This window comes from Aplysia californica, unplaced genomic scaffold (assembly GCF_000002075.1).
Source record: "Aplysia californica isolate F4 #8 unplaced genomic scaffold, AplCal3.0 scaffold00752, whole genome shotgun sequence".
Taxonomy (NCBI): domain Eukaryota; kingdom Metazoa; phylum Mollusca; class Gastropoda; order Aplysiida; family Aplysiidae; genus Aplysia; species Aplysia californica.
The window spans coordinates 294,758-307,007 of record NW_004798022.1 but is presented as its reverse complement, the minus strand read 5'-3'; the positions used below and the strand labels follow the sequence as shown (position 1 = coordinate 307,007).

Here is a 12,250-nt window from a genome sequence, read left to right as displayed (position 1 = left end):
TTGTTCTTCTTTTTCTTGTTCTTCTTGTTCGTCTTCTTCTTCTTCTTCTTCTTCTCCTTTTTCTTCTTCGAGTTCTACTTTTTCTTCTTCTTCTTCTTCTTCTGCTTTTTTTCCTCTTCTTCTTCTTCTTCTGTTTCTCCCTCCTCGTTCTGGATGACAATTTGTTGCTGTCGTTCATTATTGTCCTATGTAAAAAAATATGAGGTTTTATTTCTGGAAGAATGTTACGTTAACACAAAATGGTTCTGGTCTCTGGGGAAGCTGTGAGTTCCTGGGGGATGGAAGCAACGGGAGTGCTAAGAATTTGAGTGAAATTCTAAAATTTTTAACTGGACATTTGGCTACAAAGCAGTCTTCTTGCCTCTTGAAAATTGAAGACAAATATTTTTTTTAAAATCCACTGCCCTAGTTTTCTTTTCCAACTGAAGCCAAATACTGAAAAAGGTTGAAAAATGCCTTAAATATGAATTGTTTTTGTGTTTGTGTTGAGAAATGTGTATTTTTGATGATACTAATGACATGATAATATTTCTATGATAATGTGAAGAAAGTTAATTTGATAGACCAAGTCAAACAGATGATAGACTGAATGAAGCAAGAATTTTGCAGACTAAATGGAAGTTGACAGGCTTAATGAAGTAAATGACAGACTGAATAATCAAACAGATGACAGACTTAATAATCAAACAGATGACAGACTGTATAATCAAACAGATGACAGACTGTATAATCAAACAGTTAACAGACTGAATAATCAAACAGTTAACAGACTGAATAATCAAACAGATGACAAACTGAATGGAAGATGACAAGCTAAATCAAGCCATTGTTTAGTTTTTATTTTATTTTTTTCCCCGTTGTCTAGGCGGAGCGTGAGTCTCTGAAACGCCAGCTGGAGAACGTCCAGCGAGAACTGACCGCCAGCGGGACGGAGCAGAACAAGCTGCAGGGACAGATCCACGAGCTGGGCCGCAAGAACACGGTGCTCAAAGGTCACACGGAGGAGGTCATTCACAGGTCAAAGGTCGACCTCTCTGACCTCAAGATGGAGATGCTCAAGCAGAAGGGAGAGGTGGAGAAGGAGAAAGATCGACTGTCCAACGAAGTGGAAGGTAATTCCCCGTGCATGTTGCGGAAAAATTTCGTCAAATCTTTATTTTTTATTTTTATTTTTTTCTTTGTGTAAGTGTTTTACGGTGCTCAGAACTGCATACGGTCATATGAGCGCGCCGGACACACTGACCATTTTCAATTGGTAGGAAATTCTGGATTTTGCCTGGTGGCTGCCGAAGCCTACTTATATGGATTTTAGAGCTCCAAGGGATCTTCAACTTGCACACAGGACCTTTATTTGATATTTATATATAATATTTGAGGGCAGCAAGGTGTGCCTTTCTGGAGGGGCAAAAGTTACAATTTAGGCACAGTTTGAGCATATCATCCAAAATCAGACTATGTTTAATGTTCTTTTTTGCCGTTTGATACATTTCATATGTTTAAGGAAAACAGCCAATCGAAAGGCCACTATGCATCGCAGGTTCCGATATTTTGGTTGCATTTCTAATGCAATGGGCCTCAATGAACTGTAGATGGCGAAAGATTTCATCAATTTGTGAAAGTGTTTGAGCATTTAATCGACTTCTTGCGCCGTATGCTTCCTTGAAAGCCAAGAATATTTCTAAGTGTCTGTTGGGATAATAATAGTTGTAAAGCACATTGAGCTTGTTGTAGAGAGTGAAATATGCGAGGCATTGTGGTGAAATCAGGCGCTCGTCAAAATAATCAAATCAAAGAAATCTGCATTTTTTAGGGCTGATGGATAATTTTTCCTAACTTTTTTTTCTTTTTTTTTAGGCTCAACACCTTTTCTGTCCATTTAAAAACATATTTCTGTGTGGATCTTGTGAAAAGCATTGATTAAAGTCAAAGGCACAAATATTTTAATTTTCAGTTTCCAAGGACTTTCAGGCTATGGAAGTTACCAAACTTTGGCGGCCATTTTCTCGCTAATCTTTCCTCTGAAACCAGACAACCCTGACCTCCTTCAACCGCAAATATTTTGACTTCTATATGACATAGATGGATTTTTTTTCACCAAAAGGAAGGCATTTAACAAGCTTTAACATGGTACCGATAACCCCTTTTGACCAAAAATTGACAAGCGCCTGATCCCACCACATCGCGACACATATAATATGTACTATATAAAGGCAATTATTTTTGTCCTTATTATTATTATTTTTAGTATTACTATTTTTATTATTATTATAATTTTATTATTCTTCTGTGGACAGACCTGAGGAACCAGCTGGACATAGCAGAGACCAAAGTGCGACAACTCCAGGCGGCACTGGAGGACAAGGAGCGTGAGGCCGTGCAGCGAGTGCAGGCTGCCAGGGAGGACGAGTTTGCCAAGATGGCCGTCGTGGAGAATGAAAAGTGAGCTGGGAGAGATCGGATGTTTTTGTCCTCCATTTTTCTCTCTTTGTTTGTTTCTTTTTTTGCCTGGGGTTCTTTTTTTTTTATATTAATTTTTTTTTCGGTCTTTCTTTTCCTTCTCTTTTCTGTGTTTCTTCTTTTTCTTATCTCCTTGATGTTTTTAAATCTCCTCCTTTGTGGTTATTTTTTTTCTCTTTTTTAAAATCTCTTTCTGTCTGTCTGAATTACTTTTTCTCTGCACTAAATGACCATTAATATATCTATGTACTTCTCTATATTTAAACACACAAAAAAAGCTGTTTATGCATTGCAAAGTTGTCCTCTACTGCTCTCATTAATACCATCTTCTTTTCTTTTTTTTCTTTTGGTAAGTTTTTACAGCGCTCGCAACTGCATAAAGTCATATGATGATGAGCACGCTAATACTTCTTCTTCACCATATTATAATATATTAATCTATAGTATCTCAATTAGGCCGTAAAACATCTACAATTCCCATCACCAGGTTCGAACTGGAGACCAAGATGCAGGAGATGGAACGGCGTCGTATTGACGAGGAGAGCCGTCGTCATGCCGAGCAGGAGAAGTGGAACGAGAGAGTGAGCGACGCACAGGCGGGCCGCGACCAGGCTGAGAGGGAGCTCATCTCTGTCAAGTGAGTCGGGGGGGGTGGGCGGGGCTGGGGGTTATCTTAGTTTCTATTTTCAACTTTTTTGTTGGCTTAGCCAGTTTGTGATGTACAGTTCTTTTTTAACATTTACTGCGCCTAATTATATCTGTGACTGTCGCACGTGTTACTATCTCATCTATTACAGTCACACATGTTAATACAATCATATCTGTTACCATCATATCTGTTACAATCATCTGTAACAATAACATATTTTGCAATTACATCTATTACAATCGTATTATGTGTTACAATTACGTCTGTTACGATCACAATCACATATATATTACAATAATATATACGACCTCAATTTTGTTGATGGAGGCACATGAAAAAAGTTACATTAAAAAAAAAAATCAACGCAAAAGACCAATCCCGTCTGTCACAACCTCGCCATAACCGCGTGTGTTTCCTCCCCCCTCCCCCTCCAGAACGCGACTGAGCCACATGGAAAACCTCCAGGACCAGCTGGAGCGAGAACGTTCGGAGAACTCCACGCTCAAGTCGCGTGTCCACAAACTGGAGACGGAGCTCTCCACCTTCAACTCGGCGGAGCACGAGCTGACCGACTCGAACCTGCGGCTCAAGAACAGCGCCTCGCTGCTCCGGGAGGAGCTCAAACTGACGCAGTCGCAGCTGGAGAAACTGCAGAATAATCACGAGGTGAGGGCTCGGGGAACGAGTACGCTACCTCCTCCTCTTCTTCTTCCTCTTTTTCATCCTACTCCTCTTTCCCCACTTCCTCCTACTCCTTCTCTTCGTGCTTCTCCTCTTCCACCTCCTCCTGCTTCTCCTCTTCCACCTCCTCCTGCTTCTCCTCTTCCACCTTCTCTTACTCCTTCGTACTACTACTTCTTATTTTCCTCCTCCACCTCTTACTCTTCCCACTTCTCTTCCTCCTACTCCTACTCTTCCTCCTCCTACTCCTTCTCTTCCTCCTCATTCTCCTCCTCTTTTGTGGTCATGTGAAACGTGCTAACAAAATGAATCATTTCTCACAATCCACTAATGGAGATGTTTAAACCATGCTATTCATTCATTTTTCTGGTGGTGCTTACAAGCTGATAAAATATACTAAGCTCAGAAGCAAAATTTTTCAGGAGAGAAAAAAACTGCTTCATTCTTTTAACAATTGTACGTCTACATTAGGAATATATATATATATTTGCTTTTTTTTTTCAAAATTTAAAATCTGAATTTTGAAAAAATATTATTTGAGCCTATGTAACTGATACCACAGATTAAGAATCTGCATTAAAAAAGCAATACAAAATTGTGGGCTCAGTTTCAGTGACCAGCTAGCCAATGATATGCTTTTCTTTATTCAAACAAAAGTTTTCTGCCCTCAGATGATTCTGCTCCAGCAGCGCCAGGCCATGTCAGAAGATCGCTCACAGATGGAGCAACGACTTCACGAACTGGAGGACAAACTGGGGCAGTCGCAGACGCGCTACAGTCGCGCCTCGGCTATACACAAGAAGGTTGGTTTTTGGTTAATGATGGTACTGTCTTGCTACAGTCACGCCTTGGCTATACACAAGAAGGTTGGTTGTTGAACTCACAAATGCCAACCTGATGCTCATGCCGATATGAATTGAAAATGGCTCGTAATTTTAGAGATTCTGAATCCATATGATTCAATGAACTCTGATTCAGATGATGAAGTGCAAAATAACGGTAGTAATGGTAGTTTGAGATAAGAGAAAGAGCAGTAGGAGCCAGTACTGATATACTAGTACTAGTCTCTTAGAGTCGAGTACGACGACTAATGATTCGAGAGGTGATGCCTAAGTCATCATAAACTTATCAATTTAGTTTTCTTTATTTTGTTATTTTTTGTGTGTGTATTTTAGGACAGAAATAGATACACTCTCACAAAGACAGCAAAAATATTGTACTTACTAGTTAGGCCCAAAAAAATTGTTGAGTCCCCAAGATTTGTCGTTTTTTGAAAAGTTATAAAATATGAACAAAAAAACATAGAGTCAAAATTCTTTCTGTTCTGTAAAGCTCAACATCTCCTTCAGAAACTGGCTAATTTTCATAAATCTAACATAAATAAGTACAGAGTAACTGGATTTTGAAAAAGGTAAGAAAAAGCTCGGCCATACAAAAGAAGGTTTGTTGTTGGTTCAAGATTGTACAGAGGTAAAATAAGTAAGGAAATAGCCGCCGATGTTTGGTGACCTCCACAGATATATATATTTTAATTTTATTTTTTTTATGGACACTAAAGGTGTTGGGCAAAGCAAAACAAAAAATTATAGAAGAATGTTTTTTTTCTTTGGTTTTGTTATTTTGATGAGTGCCTGATTTCACCATGTTTGGAATCTAAAGTTGACTTCTGTGTTGACAATCCAGTCATTTTATTTCTGTGTCTGTTTCTATCCCTCTGTGTGACCAGCTAAAGAAGAAGACGGCCAAAGTGACGGACCACCTCAAGGAGAAGCTGTTGGTGCTGGAGGCTGAGAACACGGAGCTGGACCTGGAGAAAAAAGCTTTACAGTGAGTTGTTGATGTGTTATAGTGTTGTTGTGTCATTGCTTCACTGTGTCATGTGTCAGTGCGTTATGTGTCACTGCATCGTAGTGTCACTGTGTCATGAACACAGAGCTGGATCTAGAGAAGAAAGCTTTACAGTGAGTTGTTGACATGTCGCTGTGTCGTTGTGTCAGTGCGTCATGTGTTTGTGCATCATGTGTCACTACTAAAGACACCCCCGGGGCAGTGCTACTGACTGAAGTGTCTATAGGCCATTCCCAAAGGGGGGGGAGGGACAGGCAGGGCATTAACATGTTCTTATGCACAGTAGAATTGTAGATAGGCTGATTCAACAATGTCACGCTCATAACTGTGCCTGAACTGCAACAGGGAACTGCTGCTTTTTCTTTCCTCATCCTTACTATCGTCATTTTCCTCTAATTCTTTTGTATGTTTGTCACTCTCTTGTGACCCGCTACTTCCGGGGTGCCTTGATAGTCGAAGCAGACTTTGTGCTGTTGAAGCTAGAGAGGTGAGCAGAGTAAGCCTGATTCCCTGTAAGGACTTCTCTGTTGACATCCACCCCTTGGCGCTCATATGATCTTATGCAGTTGTGAGCTCCGAAAAATTTCTACTAAAAAAAAATAAAAAAGACTAAAGAAGAGTTACACTACATCTTGGTAAGTCTTTATTGTACTTCTGTCCTGGGTTTTTATATATTTGTATTCATTTGACATTCATGTTTCAGTTTGAGAACATATGCTTTGTATATATTTTACCATTATGGCCTACATTTCTCGAAAAAGAATCCATCAAAGTGGTATTCAGTCATTTTTATGTTATTTGATATGTGGAAAGTTCTTTCTGATTCTGACCATACCAGCATCTGTGGTGTAGTGGTTAGGTTAAGCACTTCACTGTCAAATGCAGGAGAGCCGAGTTTAATTCCTGAGTGTGGAGATATTTTATGTAGTATCTCAGGTTTTTCTGCTGGGAGGTTGTATCCCTGTCTGTCCAGGTTTGGTCATGACAGGCAAGGTCACGTCAGCCAGCACCTCCTAAATTATCTCAATTGTGTTGATGGGGGCATAAAAACACTACATTTAACCCTATCCGTACGCCTGGGGTCATTTTGTACCCCCGGGGTTGTATTCTTCACATTTTAGAATACTTCTAGTTCGATGTTCACTTTGAAACTTTCAGTATTTCTCAAAAAATCATTTTGACAGACTGCTAGGCAAAGCGTACGAATCGGATTAACAAGTAAATTTCCTCTCTGAAAAGTGGTGACACAGAGTTCTCCACATCGCATGGATAAGATAGTAAAACTCGACGCTCGGATAGGGTTTTTAAAAATTCTGGCAATCTCAGGAAGTGCGTACCGGTCGTTTTTCTGTACTCAATGGCATGTTTCTTGGTACTCAAACAAGCAAACAAATAATCACCACAGGAAGTGCGTGCCGGCCGACCAGTACAACCGTCTCCGTAAACAGTGGAAGGGGCTGTGGCGGCGACATCAGGAGTTCCGCACCATTCTTTTCTCCATCCCGTCGTCGGACCTCTCGGCTCGCGGGAAGACAGGAGAGTTCTTCCCATACAGGAAGACGTCTGCCGGGCAACAGCTGGACGCCTCGGCCATGTTGAATCAGAGCGCTTTGGATAACGAGCTGGTGAGTGGGGGGAGACTGGAGGGGGGTTTTGCTGTGTTCTATTTTTTTTCATTTTCTCAACGTTTTTTGTTTTTTTTTTGTTAAGAGTGTTATTAGACAGTTTAGTGAGCATACTTGCGGCAGGGCGAATCGGCCGCAATACGCCCCGTAGACTCATGTGACCGACCGTGAAGCCTCGCGTTATGGTGGGTCGCAACAACTCACAGTTTTGTTGTCCAATACGTGTTTTTAAACGGAAAAGAAAGATCTTCAAAATGGTTGTCTTTGCGTGAAAATGGATTCGGTAGAACTGGAAATATTTGCTTCTGCAAACAAGGCAATTTTTACAACGCAATAAAATAAAAACTACTGGCTGTATTATTATATTTTATATTTATGCAACTTTCTGTAGATTTAGATTATCCATTTCAGCATCTTTTGACATCAAACAACTTCTCGTAAAAATGCATACAAAAAGCCGAACCGCCTAATAGGCCAGCCAGCAACTGGACGCCCCCGCTCTCCCCTGCACACTGCGATAACGTGTTACGTAGGCATCACATTTATTTGTGATCTACTTGTTTCTCCAAGATAATATGTGTGGCTATGAAATTATGTTCTGACTAACAAAAGAATTCACAGTTTTGTTTTTATTTTACCATATTTAGCTCTTGAATAGTGTAGATGATAGCTAAATCTGGATTCCCTGTCTAGAATTAGCAGTAGTTAGGAGGCTAGCTAGCAGCTGTCAGAGAGCCAGCATCTGCTAGATCTAACTAATTAGCCTTTGGGCTTTGGAAGGGAGATAAAACTTGAATTGCACAGTTCTAATTAATTTTAGATTCAACATCTAAATATATTTTCCAGAGTAAATAATGATGTATCTCATCATAACAATCACTTTCAACTTTTACTTAAAATTAGATACAATGCTTTTCTAAGATCAGTTTTGCGCAAACTTACTTGTAGTAGGGAACAGAGTTTATAAGCCTCTGCTCAGTCTTTCTGCACCTAATAATTTTATGTTATTTTCTTAACATCAAATTGTGCCATTTTCTTATATATATATTTATGGCCAAAGAATAGCAGGAGAATTTTTCAAACCGTCAGTCTCTGACTCGACATTTTTTTTATAAATTGTGCTCATCATGTCAATGAAAATTGCTATTGATGATAACTCAAGACAATACAATTGTCATGAATAGTGAAGAAAAATGTGTGAAAAAAATAAAAGAATGAGGTGGACTGCAATTTGTCAATAAAATTGCTGGTGCAAGTGAAGATGATTTTATTATTTTCTGATCATCTTTCGCGGTTTATTAAATGTTCCAGTGGGCGTACTACTTAAATAAATGTCTTGATTAAAATTGTTCTTTACTTTATAAGCTCTTTTATGTACTTGAAAGCATCAAATATAGTTTCACCCAAATGTAAGCACAATACTTTGAAAAAGAAGGCTAGGAACTGACTTATATAATAGTCATTATAAGACTAGAGTTGTTTTTGTTTTTTTAATGGTATCCGTTTTACAATTAGAAAAGTGCTAAAAACATGTTTGAAAATCTTTAGAATGCCCTTAAAATAGGGAAATTTAATTACTATTTAGTTGTTTTACTCTTTAATAATTATGAACAGTGAAAAAAACCAAGGAGAATGATATATGATGTGTCTCAATGATATGACCATTAGCAGCAAAGATACCGTATTGCCCATTTTGTCAATTTCGGGTTATCCTTGAGGGTGGTTTGTTATCACCTAGTACCACTATAAGTACCAAAAAAGTATTTCTGTGGCTTTGTTAAGAGGTGTTTTGTAGGTGTGTGCGTTCTATGTAGAATTCCCAACAAATTTATGCATAACACTAAATTTGTTTAAATATGCTTTTTTTGTAGAGTAATGGTCGTTTATGTTGTAAAGTTGCCATTTGGTGTCACAAAAACTCAATGTTAAAAACGGCCTGACATTGGTAGGATTTTAGGTATGAAAAATCACAATAACTTTTTAACTAATATAGATATAAACTCAATTTAAATTGTTTTATTATCATAAAGGCAAAGGCTTTCAAATGATAGTATTTCAGAGCAAATCAGACAATTTTGAAATTTTCACTAAACTGCATAGTTATAAGATAGCACTAAGTTCATGAAATGTTTACAGTATTTTTTTTGGTATCATTTGTGATGTTCTAGAAGTCGAAATGTTTGCAATTTTCACTTTTTATAAAAATGTTTATATTTGTTTTGTCTGTGCCTCTATCTGTTCTTGGGACCAGTGTCTGTGGTGAAGCGGGTAGGCACTTCGCTGTCGCACACAGGAAGTCCAAGTTCAATCCCTGAGTGGTCGCACACTCATATATGACCTTATGCAGTTGCAAGCGCCGTAAAAACACTTACAAAAAAAATAATCCCTGAGTGGAGGAGAAAATTTATATCAAGTACCTTGGTCTTGGTGTGTCTGCTGGGATGTTGTATCCCTCTCAGCCCAGGGTGGCCCTGATAGTGGCAGGCAGGCTCGGAAACCAGACTCCAAAATTGTCTAAAGAGTGTCAATGGTGGTATTAAGCACACCTAGTCTACTTATAAAAAAAAAATTTTCAGTTATATTGTTCTTGGAAAAAAGCAAACCACAGATATAGGTTTTCTTTCTGTTTTTTTGGGTCAATTTCTCCTTTCCATTTCTAAGTCTGTGTACTCTGTCTCTCCTTCGCGTTTGTTTTCCCTTCTTCCAACCTTGCCCCACCCTGTTCTTTTTTACCTCTGTGCCTCCTGGCTGACCCTTTGCACCGTACCACACTTAAACCTGTGACCTCTGACCCTGTGACCCCCGTACAGGAGGAGCAGCACCAGGAAGATCTGCGAGTGTTGAGGACGCGGCTGGAAGCTCTGGACCAGGTACAGCACCGGCAGCTGGCCGAACTGACGGCCGACCTGACCCCGCGGGAGAAGCGAGATCTGGGGAAGGACGACCACCAGCCGCTGGACAGACTGGACCTCCACGGAGTAGTGGACACTGACCTGATGACCGCCACTAGCAAACTTGACCGCCGCGACGACGCTGGCTGTATGTCTGAGGAACAGGTGTCGGTGCATTCTGCCGAGTCGTGATTGCTGGCGAGAGCCGGTGGCAGGATATTCTAGGTGGTGACTCTGTATGGCTGTGTGTCTGTCTGTGTGCTTGCTTGTATTTTTGCATGTATCATGTGTGTTTGCGTTTCTGTGTCTGTGTGTGCGTGTGTATGGTTTGTGTGAGCAGAGAAAATGAGGCTGGATATGCTGAAGAAACTTAATTTGCATCTCAAACTCGGAGCAAAATGCTTTTTTAAATTTGTTTTTTTTAAGTAAAAAGGTTAAATGTTGTGAGCAAATGAACAAAAATGAAGCAGAAACGAAACGTTTTTTTTTTAGCCACTTTGTCTACTGTCAGTGAATCTAGCCTCATTTTGTCTGTCTGCAGTTGGCGCATGTACTGTTTGCAAGCCACACAGAAGCCAAACTAAATTTGTACCGGTACTTATCTTTGTATCTTTACTCATGGCAAAAATAGTGACTGCATTTTGTGAGGGTGTTTTCGACTCAGCATTGTTTGAGAAGAGATCATAGTCTCTTCTGTTGGAAAATGTGCTCCAAATTTATCTTTACTTTAACGATGTTGAAAATGTCCGCAATTGTCTGGCGGTTTTTTCCACCCATATTGTTTTTTTAGAGTTTATACCGTAGTCTTGTCTCTCTCACTTTTTCACTTTTTAATGACACTGCGTGACTTTAGAAGTTGAGATTTAGATTAATGTTTTCTCTGATGAGGTAAGGATAAAACCTTTTCGAGAGCTGAAAACTATCTTGTACCAACTCCAATTTTCCATTTTTAAAGCAAGTCACTTCTAAAATGCAGAATTCCAGTCGCCAGAATAGGACTTGGTACAAAATGAAACTGAATTTCTTCCGAACACAGGTGTCAGCCATAATAATTTTGGGCTCAAAGAGAAGATTTTACATCAGCCGTGAAAAAAACTTCCTAAAGTGGAAATTAGTACACAGAGTTAGTACAAGATAAATTCAGCTCACTTTTGCCAGGTTTCCTTCCACACTTGCATGTCTGGGATTTCCAGGGTTTTGTTTTGAACTTCATTTCAACAATCATGTGGGTGGTTGGAGGGTGCCGCATGTTGGCAGTATTTCTCCACTATCTCTCTGTTGTACTTTTTTCTGCCTGATTTTTTGTTTCTTCATCTCAGCGTGACCGTCATTGTGTTACTGAGCTCGTCATGGTCGTGTGTGCTTCCTGTACTTACTTTATCCACACTCTTTGTTGACTTATATATATATATATATATATGTGTCACGACGTGGTGGAGTCAGGCGCTTGTCAATTTTTGGGAATATGGGGTTATTGGTATTTATTAGATAATCTTAGAGCCTGTTCATTTGCCTTCCTTTTGGGGAAAGAATATCCATGTCGAATAGAAGTCGAAATATTTGCGATTTAAGAAAGTCAAGGTCGCCTGGTTTCAGAGGTAAAATTAGGGAGAAAATGGTAACTTCCATAGCCTGAGATTCCTTGGAAATAGAAAATTTATAATTTTTTAGCCTTTAATCGCAGTTTTTAAGTAAAATACAGACAAAAATGTTTTTAAATGGACATATAAATTATGAACAAGTGTTGAGCCAAAAACAGAAAATTAGAAGAAAAAAATTGCCCATCGGCCAAAAAAAAATGCTGATTTCTTCGATTTCCTTATTTTGATGAGTGCCTGATTCCACCTCGATGCCTCACATATGGTAATGGTAAAAGTCGTGACTGGATGAATGGCCAGAGGGTGTTACTGGCAAATACCAGTACTTCTTTTCTTCTTTCTCTTTCTTGTTTCTGTCTTACTTTCCCTCTGCACTAGATGTGAGGCGTGCTGACAAAATGAGTTACTTTTTCGCAATCCACAAATGGAGATACTGGCCAAAAATCTACGTTAGGGTAAAATATGTAGATATTTTATTAATGCCGTATACTTTAACTAAGT

The 12,250-nt window shown here is 39.2% G+C and overlaps 1 protein-coding gene across 1 annotated transcript in view; it reads left to right on the top strand.

Moving 5' to 3' along the window:
* LOC101848615 (centrosomal protein of 83 kDa) overlaps nt 1-11,640 on the top strand; it is a gene marked incomplete in the record, with an annotated part of 18,015 nt that extends 6,375 nt beyond the window's left edge. The window contains 8 exon segments of the mRNA XM_035972588.1: nt 866-1,112; nt 2,295-2,439; nt 2,945-3,094; nt 3,541-3,772; nt 4,459-4,590; nt 5,514-5,614; nt 7,041-7,260; nt 10,071-11,640. Coding sequence (XP_035828481.1) covers nt 866-1,112; nt 2,295-2,439; nt 2,945-3,094; nt 3,541-3,772; nt 4,459-4,590; nt 5,514-5,614; nt 7,041-7,260; nt 10,071-10,343 — 1,500 coding nt within the window.
* Nucleotides 11,641-12,250: the final 610 nt, after the last annotated feature.